This window comes from Schistocerca serialis, chromosome 2 (assembly GCF_023864345.2).
Source record: "Schistocerca serialis cubense isolate TAMUIC-IGC-003099 chromosome 2, iqSchSeri2.2, whole genome shotgun sequence".
NCBI classification, from domain to species: Eukaryota; Metazoa; Arthropoda; class Insecta; order Orthoptera; family Acrididae; genus Schistocerca; species Schistocerca serialis.
The window spans coordinates 187,616,242-187,629,384 of record NC_064639.1 but is presented as its reverse complement, the minus strand read 5'-3'; the positions used below and the strand labels follow the sequence as shown (position 1 = coordinate 187,629,384).

Here is a 13,143-nt window from a genome sequence, read left to right as displayed (position 1 = left end):
CCGGAAAACACCTCACGCCCTTCCAAAGATACTACGGGTACTACATATCGATAAACGCTGCTGCTGCCACTCGCGGACAGACAACGCAAGCAAATGTAGTGGCGCCAGTAACAGAAGATGAAAACGAGACGCCACTAGCCCTATTACGTGATGGCAACCTACCAACGGCACCAACGTGAGCCGCACACGGATCACCAGATTTAACTCTCTCGCAGCTTAAATCAAAATCAGGCTGAAAAAGTACAGTTTCGAGAAGACTGAGGAGGTGCCAGTTTATACGACGCGGTTCCCAAGCAATTCTGCCTTGCTCAGTTCCAGGGAAGCCTGAAGAGTGGACGGAACATTGGCAGCGCAGGAGGATCATATTCTGGAGAATATTAACTTGCTACTGTACCTGCATGATGAAGGCCACAGAAGAGAAACAGCGGCGACGTTTCTCATCTCTCCGCAAGGCCCGCAGCATGAAGCTGTACGGAGTGAGGTCCGTCCTCGAAAGCGACGCTTTCTCCAACCATCGGCACGACCTGCGACAGCAAGCGACTCACTCCGCAGAAAACGGGCTCCATCGCACTTAAAAAAATACAGGTATTTAATGGTAAAACACTCGTATCGATTGCCGAAGTAATTATATTTTATCATCTCGCGATGCGTTTCGGGGAAACACCATCACCGGATCTGTGACGTGAAACGCGGGATAAAAGACAAAATATTGAAAGGGAACACTGCGGAAACGTAGTAAAGCGAATAACATGTACATTAAAATCAATACAGAGTATCTTGACACTTACTACGCTACGACACTAGGAGTGCCCAACTGACATCCGCATTTGAACACTATACACAGAAAATAACTTCACCAGTAGGTGGCGTTAGTCACAGCAATGCCTACGACATTAGGCATGATTATTATTTGACAACACATACCGCTTATCCTCTCCTTCAGCATCTTAACTGTTTCATCCACGACACTACATGCGTTTACAACCTTATCTACACTAATGGCCATTAAAATTGCCACACCACGAAGATGATGTGCTACAGACTCGAAATTTAACCGACAGGAAGAAGATGCTGTGATATGCAAATGATTAGCTTTTCAGAGCATTCACACAAGGTTGGCGGCGGTGGCGACACCTACAACCTGCTGACATGAGGAAAATTTCCAACCGATTTCTCATACATAAACAGCACCGGCGTTGCCTGGTGAAACGTTGTTGTGATGCCTCGTGTAAAGAGGAGAAATGCGTACCATCATGTTTCCGACTTTGATAAATGTCGGATTGTAGCCTATCGCGATTGCGGTTCATCGTATCGTGACATTGCTGCTCGCGTTGGTCAAGATCCAATGACTGTTAGCAAAATATGGAATCGGTGGGTTCAGGAGGGTAATACGGAACGCCGAGCTGGATACCAACGGCCTCGTATCACTAGCAGCCGAGATGACAGGCATCTTATCCGCATGGCTGTAACGGATCGTGCATCCACGTCTTGATCCCTGAGTCAACAGATGGTAACGTTTGCAAGACAACAACCATCTGTACGAACAGTTCGATGACATTTGCAGCAGCATGGACTATCAGCTCGGAGACCATGGCTGCGGTTACCCTTGACGCTGCATCACAGACAGGAGCGCCTGCGATGGTGTACTCAACGACAAACCTGGGTGCACGAATGGCAAAACGTCATTTTTTGGGATGAATCCAGGTTCTGTTTACTGCATCATGATGGTCGCATCCGTGTTTGGCGACATCGCGGTGAACGCACATTGGAAGCGTGTATTCGTCATCGCCATATTGGCTTACCACCTGGCGTGATGGTATGGGGAGCCATTGGTTACCGGTCTCGGTCACCTCTTGTTCGCATTGACGGCGCTGTGAAAAGTGAACGTTACATTTCAGATGTGTTACGATCCGTCGCTCTACCCTTCATTCGATCCCTGTGGAACCCTACATTTCAGCAGGATAATGCACAACCGCATGTTGCAGGTCCTGTACGGGCCTTTCTGGGTACAGAAAATGTTCGACTGCTGCCCTGGCCAGCACATTCTCCAGATCTCTCACCAATTGAAAACGTCTGGTCAATGGGGGCCGAGCAACTGGCTCGTCATAATACGCCTGTCACTACTCATGATGAACTGTGATATCGTGTTGAAGCTGCATGGGCAGCTGTACCTGTACACGCCATCCAAGCTCTGTTTGGCTCAATGCCCAGGCGTATCAAGGCCGTTATTAAGGCCAGAGGTGGTTGTTCTTGGTACTGATTTCTCAGGATCTATGCACACAAATTGCGTGAAAATGAAATCACATGTCAGTTCTAGTATAATATATTTGTCCAATGAATACCCCTGTATCATCTGCATTTCTTCTTGGTGTAGCAATTTTAATGGACAGCAGTGTACATAGATGCTCCTCAGCCCATCATACGTTGCGTGGCGAAGGATACCCTGTGCCACTACTAGTCATTTCCCTTTTCTTCCAAACAGAGCGATCGAAAAATGACTGTCTTTATGGCTCCGTACGAGCTTTATCTTATCTTCATGGTCCCTGGGCGAAATGTACATTGGCGGTAATAGGATCGTCCGAGGTCAACTTCATATACCGGTTATCTAAATTTTCTCAGTAGCGTTCTTCGACAAGTAAGTCGCCCTCCCTTCAGGGATTCCCATTTGAGTTCCGTAAGTGTCTCTGTAACACATTTGCTTGCCGGCCGCGGTGGTCTCGCGGTTCTAGGCGCGCAGTCAGGAACCGTGCTACTGCTGCGGTCGCGGGTTCGAATCCTGCCTCGGGCATGGATGTGTGTGATGTCCTTGGGTTAGTTAGGTTTAAGTAGTTCTAAGTTCTAGGGGACTAATGACCACAGCAGTTGAGTCCCATAGTGCTCAGAGCCAGTGCCAACACTTGCTTGTTGGTCGATTATCGGTAATAGCCCACCTGTGAATTGCTTCGATATCTTCGTTTGATACGACCTGGTGAGGATTCCAACAACTCGGGCAGTAATGAAGAATGGGTCGCACTAGTGATCTATATGCAGTCAGCTTTACAGACAAACCACACTTTCCTAAAACTCTTCCAATAACCCATACTACACTCCTGGAAATGGAAAAAAGAACACATTGACACCGGTGTGTCAGACCCACCATACTTGCTCCGGACACTGCGAGAGGGCTGTACAAGCAATGATCACACGCACGGCACAGCGGACACACCAGGAACCGCGGTGTTGGCCGTCGAATGGCGCTAGCTGCGCAGCATTTGTGCACCGCCGCCGTCAGTGTCAGCCAGTTTGCCGTGGCATACGGAGCTCCATCGCAGTCTTTAACACTGGTAGCATGCCGCGACAGCGTGGACGTGAACCGTATGTGCAGTTGACGGACTTTGAGCGAGGGCGTATAGTGGGCATGCGGGAGGCCGGGTGGACGTACCGCCGAATTGCTCAACACGTGGGGCGTGAGGTCTCCACAGTACATCGATGTTGTCGCCAGTGATCGGCGGAAGGTGCACGTGCCCGTCGACCTGGGACCGGACCGCAGCGACGTACGGATGCACGCCAAGACCGTAGGATCCTACGCAGTGCCGTAGGGGACCGCACCGCCACTTCCCAGCAAATTAGGGACACTGTTGCTCCTGGGGTATCGGCGAGGACCATTCGCAACCGTCTCCATGAAGCTGGGCTACGGTCCCGCACACCGTTAGGCCGTCTTCCGCTCACGCCCCAACATCGTGCAGCCCGCCTCCAGTGGTGTCGCGACAGGCGTGAATGGAGGGACGAATGGAGACGTGTCGACTTCAGCGATGAGAGTCGCTTCTGCCTTGGTGCCAATGATGGTCGTATGCGTGTTTGGCGCCGTGCAGGTGAGCGCCACAATCAGGACTGCATACGACCGAGGCACACAGGGCCAACACCCGGCATCATGGTGTGAGGAGCGATCTCCTACACTGGCCGTACACCACTGGTGATCGTCGAGGGGACACTGAATAGTGCACGGTACATCCAAACCGTCATCGAACCCATCGTTCTACCATTCCTAGACCGGCAAGGGAACTCGCTGTTCCAACAGGACAATGCACGTCCGCATGTATCCCGTGCCACCCAACGTGCTCTAGAAGGTGTAAGTCAACTACCCTGGCCAGCAAGATCTCCAGATCTGTCCCCCATTGAGCATGTTTGGGACTGGATGAAGCGTCGTCTCACGCGGTCTGCACGTCCAGCACGAACGCTGGTCCAACTGAGGCGCCAGGTGGAAATGGCATGGCAAGCCGTTCCACAGGACTACATCCAGCATCTCTACGATCGTCTCCATGGGAGAATAGCAGCCTGCATTGCTGCGAAAGGTGGATATACACTGTACTAGTGCCGACATTGTGCATGCTCTGTTGCCTGTGTCTATGTGCCTGTGGTTCTGTCAGTGTGATCATGTGATGTATCTGACCCCAGGAATGTGTCGATAAAGTTTCCCCTTCCTGGGACAATGAATTCACGGTGTTCTTATTTCAATTTCCAGGAGTGTAGTTCAGAGTTACAGATAGCAGAGCTGTATGGTCCCCTCATACTGAAAGACTCTCAGCTTTCTACATTCAGCTAGAAATACAAAGCACTGAATTATCAGCCCAATATCTTCTGTCAACCCGGAGGGTAGGATCCGTTATTCACTTCTCCTACTGGCATCTCCCATCTGATTGCATCAACGTTGCTGTCCTCGCCCAAACTATTCACCGGCAGCTCCGAAATGAGAGGGGGGGGGGGGGTTTACTTCTGTGAGGAATCACTACCTCGGTGTGTGACCCTTGGACATGGGACAAACCGGTTCGACGACGTACTTATTGTCACGGTTTCGAGGTGTGCCCTGGAAAACCTAGAAAAACAGCAATGGAACTCCAACACTGTCCGACATGTGCTTGATGTAATTCAGTCAATCCACCAGTGAGAAAACCGACATAAACCTGTTCAATTGTTATGTATGAAGGTCCACTCTGGTGTCTCATATAACGAGTTGGTGGACCGCCTAGCGAAACAAATTGTGACTATTGGTCAACCGTGGCAAAAAAAAGAACCTTTAAGAATGTTAGCAGATGTGGCAGATCTCACTGCAGTCCAAAGGAAGACACTGCGCCGCAATGCAGCTGAACATCTCCCCCCCCCCCCCTTCCCTGCCAAAAAAAAAAGTTTCCACAAATGAAGATATCTTTTTTTTTTTTTAATAGGCGTCACACCTTTACTTTAATGCGCATCTGGCTAGAACATGACTGTTATCCTTCACATTTTCATAGGATGAAAATTCAGTACAACGAGCTGAGATTCCACGTCTCAGCCATGTGATACTTGGGTGTTCGCGTTACGGCAGATAAGCGCGCAATTTTCACAGGGCTTTGGTCAGAGTAGGAATTCCCCAACCTACATCTGTGACAGACCTGTCTGAGCAGCTGTCCACAGCGAACTGTTAGTATTGACCTGTTTCTGCAGGAACTGGATCTACAGTTACAAATAAGCCATAAAGGATCCGTCGTGAGAAGGTAATACCTGAACTGCGTTGAACGTATAAAGTTTAACCCTGTTAGCGTAATGTAATATGGCTATGTTGTATAAACAATATTGTATACCAAGTCTGTCATTACTCACTTCTTTGCCTAAATGATTAACGCCAAAGGCAAACAGATAAATTTAAACTATCGTTATTTGACAAGATCAACGCCAAAGGCCAACAGATAAATTTAAACTATCGTTATTTGACAAATGCTCATTAAAAACTACACATATTATTTGCTTTCTATATATTCGAGTAAAAAATATTGTTAAAAAAAGGGACGAAATCTGTACTAACAAGGTATTAGCTGCGGCACTCAAAGCTGCTGGAATTTGAACATAGGAAACTGCCACACTCCGGAACAGCTCAGTAAATAAATATCAACCCAAATCGTTAAGAGCAATAGTACACGGCAAAATTAAATTATAAATTGAGTATTATGTATATATAACTTTAAAATGAGGAAGGAAGAGAGACGGGACACTTATTACTACTACGAGGAACCACTGATATTATGGCCTAGTAGCAGGTAATACTTAAATCAAGGTCATCAGTCATTAAAACAAATTATAGTACAAAACACTGACAATCTGTCATTACATTTAAAAATTTGTTCAAACAACCCCGAAGCTGCAACCCTTCTAGCTGCTGGAATACGGTGCATGTCGAAATACAGCCTTGTTGGTAGAAATTTGTAAACGCAGTGACTGATGATCTCAGTGTTTTGTACTATAATTGTAATGATTGATGATTTTCATGTAACTGTTACGTCCTACTACGCCATAAATATCCGTGGTTCCTCTTAACAGTAACAAACGTCGTTACGCATATTTAAAGTTTCAGATTTATTGAACTGTTTATAATTTTGATTTATACAATACCTATTGCTTTCAAACGTTTTGAAGAAATCGATTTCATTAGGTGCCAATTTCCTCCACTTCAAGTGGTCCTCGTCAGAAACAGTTTTTTCTCTATATACCAAAGAGTTCAAAACGGCTCTCTTTTAAACAGTGTTATGGAAACTCTGTGCGTTAAGGTATAAATCGTTATGCGTCGGTATGCGTTAGTATATAGAGCAAATACAGTTTCTGACGAGGACCACTTGGAGTCCGAAATTAACCATCTGAAGTACGTGTTTCGAAAGAATGGCTATGGTGCACGCGATATAAATAAAGGCGGCGTTCTCCAAGAAAAGGAAGCGTGAAAATGCTGCACACTCACAGGATGAAACACCGATTGAGGTTCTTCCTTTTAGTGGCGCTATGTCCAGCAAAATAGGCAGAGTCCTTCCTAAGAAAGTTAAGGAGATGATGCACCCTGTTAAGGACAATCTCGGCCTCGGGGTTCCTGGAATTTGTAATATCCCCTGTGAGTGTGGAAGCAATTATATAGGTCAAACCATTCGTACCGTTTCCAACCGCTGTGCAGAGCACCAACGGCATATTAAAAATAGAAAACTAGAGAAATCGGCAATTGCGGAACACAGCCTCGCAAACAACCATAAAATACTGTTCGATGAAACAAAAATTTTGTCCATGCTTCCACATACTGCAATTCTGTTATTAAGGAGGCTGTTGAAATAAGAATGAGCGAGAAGAACTTTAACCGTGATAGCGGATACTACGAGTACCTGAGCGGTGCATGGAAACGAGCGCTCGATGCAGAGAAGCAGCAGAGACATTCCTTCCAAGGTTTACGTTCCAACAGAAGCGGTGGCGCCAACAGCGCACACATTGACACCGTCTGCGAAAGCAGTACGTAATCGCCAACCAATCACAAGCCGTCCACAGGCTACATAAGGCCGCCACAGCAGCAGTGACGACAGACAGTTGCTCCTGATGATGACGATGGAGACTATCGTCGAAAGCTTGAGATTTTATCCCGAACTGACGCGGCAAGAAAACCGAGAGTGTTTTACATATCACTACTTTATGCTCTCTGAGGGAAAGGAAACGGTACTACCTTAAAAGACAAGGTGGCTTCGTTCAGAAACTGGTGAATTATTACACACCTTGCTGATGGATAAGACATAGGCAAAAACACAGACAAAACTTATTTTACATCAATCCCTTACGTACATATAAAGGACGGATGGATCACGTCTGAGAGAATTACCTACTAGGAAAAAAACCTACATGGATATTCCAGAAAGGTACAAGCCAATAAAAGTGGACAGCCCATAATCCCAAATTACAATAAATTCCAAGGAGCCGCGGATAATTCACTCTGTACCACGAGTAATGGGGTTCGATAGGCTCGTGGGCCTGAGATCTTTCAAACTAAGTAGTTACAGTTTGAAACACGTATGTTGTGTGGCGGCAATGGCGAGGCATTGCAGAGTCTCTGACCAGAGAGCTATTTGTCGTTCCCTAGTCTGCGCTTGACCGCGCGAGAGAGCAGTTCTGTTGCAATCGAGTTACGAGACAGTTCAGTTGCGGGTTAGCAGTTGTGTGTGAGCAGTCGGCGGGCGACGACATGGCATTCTGGTCAAGATTCAGGATGAGGTATATTATTTATTAAATAAGGTAATGAAGCAGCATTGCGCTCAGCTAATAATGTAAATTAACTGTAACTAATTTGTCCAAGAATCGCCCCAATAATAATTTTGTTTTCAAAACAAGCACTTTAGCAAAGAATCCTTTAATGAAAGAAATATTTCCCTTGCTATTCCTTAAAGAAAAGTTTCCCTTAAATTCAAAATTTTTGCAATGAATCTCCTCCAAGCTATGGCGAAAAATAAGAGCAGATGCAGTTTTACTAAGGTAAGAATTTCAGTTTAATTAGTGAACAGGGCCTAAGATCGACATTTCGGTCTATTTGTGTTTTCATTGTCACTGAGATTTTATTATCACTGAATTGACTTTCATTTTTGTGGGAAACTTATACTTGGGTCAGATTGCTAAATTTCATTTAATTGTCGTTGTCATTAAATTCAATTCCTGGGAGGTTACATTAGGTTTTATTCTGGGTAACATTCAATTATTGTGTTTCAAAATTTCTCTGGGGAGCTTACACTTAGCTCTAGGTCCATTTAACATTCGAGTATTATCTTTTCATTTTTTTGCGGGGAGGTTACACTTGGCGACCCTGCCAGGATCGTATTTCGTTGAGAATCTTCTGAAACGTAGCCAAATATCTGCTCTTATTTGCTTAAATATAATTAGAACTTGGCGCAACGCTTTTACTAATTTTGTGACCTTCTTGCCTCAGATCATCGGCAATTCGTTGCTCTGTTGTATTTGTGTGTTGCTTTTGCATTGTGCTTATTTCTTTAGTGAATAATTGTGACTATTGTAAAAATGCCGCGAAAGACTATGAATAGTGTATTGCGAGGTATAATGAATGAAACTACCGATTTAAACAGCTTCACCGATTGTAATTGTGACACGCAGTGTAATGATGACAATCCTGCGTTCACTAACAATCAGTGCGTTCCAACCACTAATGATGACTTTTATCTTAATGATGAACAAACGAACTCAATTGTCTCCTCTGTTAATTTGACGACTATTGATGACGCGGGGCGCTCTATTGTAATGAGCGCTGCCCAGCTTAATAATTTTTCGAATGAAAATGATCAGTGTACTGAAAGTACGCCGGATTCATTTAATTCCGAAATAGTGACCGACAGTGTACATTCGACTGGCAAACATTTTTGTAAACCTCAGAATAACCAAATGGTTACAGAAAGCGAAACAATTCCACATCCACCATTAAACAGCACAGAGAATAGAAATGCTGACTTTGGGTCGAATCCAATCATGGCAATGCTGCTACAATTTAGGGAAGAATTCAAACAACTTAATGAAAAACAAGACAAACAGAATAAAAAATTAGACAACCTTAATGAAGATAACAAACAATTTAGTGAACGGGTCAGACAGCAGAGTGAAGATATCAAACAGTTCAATGAAAAATTAGACAACAATTCCAGGCAGCTTAGTGAACAAATTACAGCCGTTGCCGCGCAGTGCCATGACACTGAGGAACAGTTACGCGAGGAAATTGAGGCTTGTTCAAGGAAAAGTAGCGAAGAAATTAAGTCTGTTACTCAGGAATTAAGGGAATTGCAAACAGCTGCAACAGAAACACTCAGAGACGAAGTTAACGGAGTCGCTAAACAATGCTCTGAAAAAGCTACACAATTACGGGACGAGTTTAAAGCAATGACGGTAGAACTTTCGCGCACAATGGACGCAAAGATAGACGCGAAATTCGAACAACAGAACACTCAAATTGACGAACGCTTTAATCTCCACATACAAAACAGTGATACGCGTTTCCGCAAATTTATTGAGGATCAAAATAAAGTAAAACGTCAAGTAATGGAAACAATCAGTGCTCAGAGACAGGAAGACAAACGTAAAATGTTTGCGAAAGCAAAAACGTATGTAGACAAAAATATTGCTACAGTGTCCGACGAAATTAATACTATCAAACAGTCGAACACAGAATTACGTGACGAAATTTCGGATCTTAAATCGAAAACAGACACATACACAACCGACTTTCAAACGATGACCGACAGACTCGAACAATTAGAACTAACACAGGATTCCGATGTCGCCAAAGCTGATGTTAAAAAACTGAACGAAACTACACGTAAGTTGCAAAAACAGATTAATGCCACTGACACTAAAACCGATGATCAGGCAAAAATACTGACTGAAAAATATGATGAATTGGCCAGTCGTATTGATGCTATCGAAAGTACTAATGACAAAAATCAGACGATACTTCACCGGTTTCATTTAATCAAACACCTGAATTTCAAAATTTACAGCAGACAATTAATGAGATCGATTCGTCTAATAACACCTTGCATAGAAAATTGTCAAGTTTACAACAAGAGGTAGCAGAGATAAAAAGTATTTCAGTTAACAACACATCACAGCAGGCGCCACTTTGCGAACATTTGTCAGACTCACGCAGCGCGTATAATTTGAGTAATCTACAGAGAGTACGGGACTTAGATTCCAAACAACCACAGTTCAATAGATTCTCTTACAATCCTGAACCTGTTCCATCACACAGAGATGATAATTTTGATTACAAACATTTTTTGTCAGTGAGAAAGTTTAAAGTGTTTAAAAATGATAGAACACAGATTCACGCACTAGATTGGATACAACAGTTTAGCTTTGCTTTTCCACCGACTTGGCCCGTTACGCATAAACTTGAATTTATTTGCAGTTTTTTGGAAGGCGAACCGGCAACTCGTATGAGGCCGATCGCGAGACAATGTTATTCAGTAGAAGAATTTCAGAATGCTTTTCTATCAGCGTATTGGTCGAAGACGACACAGCGCGGAATTAAAGATCAATTAATTAGTTTACTAAATTATGAGAACTCCAATTTTCCCAGTGTCACGCAATTTTTTGAGCACATGGTGCAACAAAACCAGTACCTAAGTGAACCGTACAGTGAATCTGCACTCATTCAATTATGTATCTCTAAGTTACCACGGTCATTAAGAGTTTCACTTCTAACCGGTCATCAAAAATAAAATATTTCAGCATTCAGAGATCTGTTACAGCTCTTGGAAGTACAACAATCTGATTATTCCTTCGTGAACAAAAATTTTTCGTATAACAACCAAGGTCAACAAACATACAGCAATTATGATCAGACACGCAATTTCAATAGAAAAGGTAACAGACGCTTTAGGAACGACAACCACCAGAACTTTAATAGCAGGCAAAATTTTGATTATCAATATCGTCAAAATTTTCAGCAACAGGAACCACATTTTAGTAACAATAGACGTTTTCCACCACGACAGCATGAAAGTCAAGCGGTTAGAATACCTAACCAACAATGTAATGCACAAGGTCAACCAAACTTTAATGTTTCGCCGCGTGAACGTATAGTCCCTGGTACAACAAACAGTAACGCACGGCAGCAAAGGAACAACTACGTACAGAAAACACAGTATTTCAATTCCTATCGCAATGCACCGTATAGGAATGACTATTACGACAGACGTAAAAATAATGAGGACAATTTTCAGCGTACATCTAACAACAGTCGGTCATACCAACAGCAAAATTATCCACAAGAAAATATTCTCATGAATGAACCGGACAGTAGGTATCATCCAGAGCGTAACACGTCTGGAAGAAGTAATAGAACTGTTCAAATAGTAGAAATGCCACAGCATCCTCCTGATAATAATAACACGTCAGATAGAATCTGACTAGATACTGTGCAGGTCGCATCTTCCAATAACACAAGCACTACTTTTGACACGCAAAATGTTGTTCACGAAAATGCTATTACTTTTGACGACATACGAGACACTCTTTTACAGGAAAGACCAGTTGTTCAGAAGACCATTTCACATCCTGTTAACGAAATTAAAATTGGTTCATCGAAATTTTCAGCAGTAATCGATTCAGGATCACCTATGTCAGTAATAAATGAAGAAACTTTTAACGAGTGCAACAAAGAGAATACGTATCCTACATTACCATTAGGCAAAACGAAAGTAAAAGGAGCAGTATCGAGTAAAGGAATAGACGTTAAATTACAGACGCATTTATCATTTTGTATTGCAGGTCACAAATTTTTGGATTGTTCCTTTATTGACAACAGACGTTATTTTAGGTAATAATTTTCTGGTACAACAAGACGCTGTTATTGATTTTCAAAATTCCTATTTAATGTTGAAGGATGAAAATGTGCAATTGGCTTTAGAATTTCAGCACTCATTATCGGCAGAAGAGGAAACAATTAATAGTACACAGGTCATTTCCGTGTTACGTAACATAGACTGTAATTCCGCATTGTTCACAGACACGTACGTACATAACTATAATACTCCAGACGAAGCTGACTACGACGTAATGCAGATGATTTCAGATAAAGTTAAACAAAGCAGTGCAAATACAGACGACGAACGCACGCAATTACACAAAATTCTTTTACAGCAAGCTCCAGTTTTTGACAATGTTCCTGGTACTATGTCCGGCTTTATGTATGAATTTCAAGTCAAACAGCACGACACATTTAAAGCAAAGCATTATCCCATTCCGTATATTCATAGAGAGCAGGTTAAAAAAGAATTGCAGGATATGCTTGACCAAGGAATTATAGAACCAGCAGTTAGTCCGTACATAAACCCGCTACATATTGCTAAGAAAAAAGATGGCTCACTTCGCCTCGTACTTGATTCACGTCACATTAATGACATTATTATTAATGAAACAGATCGACCACAGACTTTAGAGGAACTTTTACAGAAATTTCATGGTACTGCTATTTATTCCACACTAGATTTGAAATCGGGATTTTGGCAAATTCAACTTCATCCGAATTGCAGAAAGTATACAGCTTTTCTCTGTTTTGGCGACTGTAATCAATTTTGCAAATTACCATTCGGCTTAACTATTTCTTCTGCAGCTTTTATTCGCGGTTTGAACACTATACTTCCGACAGAACTTAAAGACAGAATCACGACGTACGTAGACGACATTCTTATTGCAGAAGCTAACTGGTCTGAACACAATATGATTCTTGAACGTCTGTTACAAACTTTTCATGCACAAGGACTCACAGTTAACCTCAGTAAATCGCACTTTGGCAAAACTTCTATAAAATTTCTTGGATATGTAATTTCAGCA

General features: G+C 43.1%; 1 protein-coding gene across 1 annotated transcript in view; it reads right to left on the bottom strand.

The window, feature by feature from the left end:
* LOC126455835 (IQ and ubiquitin-like domain-containing protein) overlaps positions 1 to 13,143 on the bottom strand; it is an 84,851-nt gene that overhangs the window by 44,296 nt on the left and 27,412 nt on the right. The window contains exon 2 of the mRNA XM_050091597.1: positions 395 to 524. Coding sequence (XP_049947554.1) covers positions 395 to 524 — 130 coding nt within the window. The remainder of the gene's footprint in view (positions 1 to 394; positions 525 to 13,143) is intronic.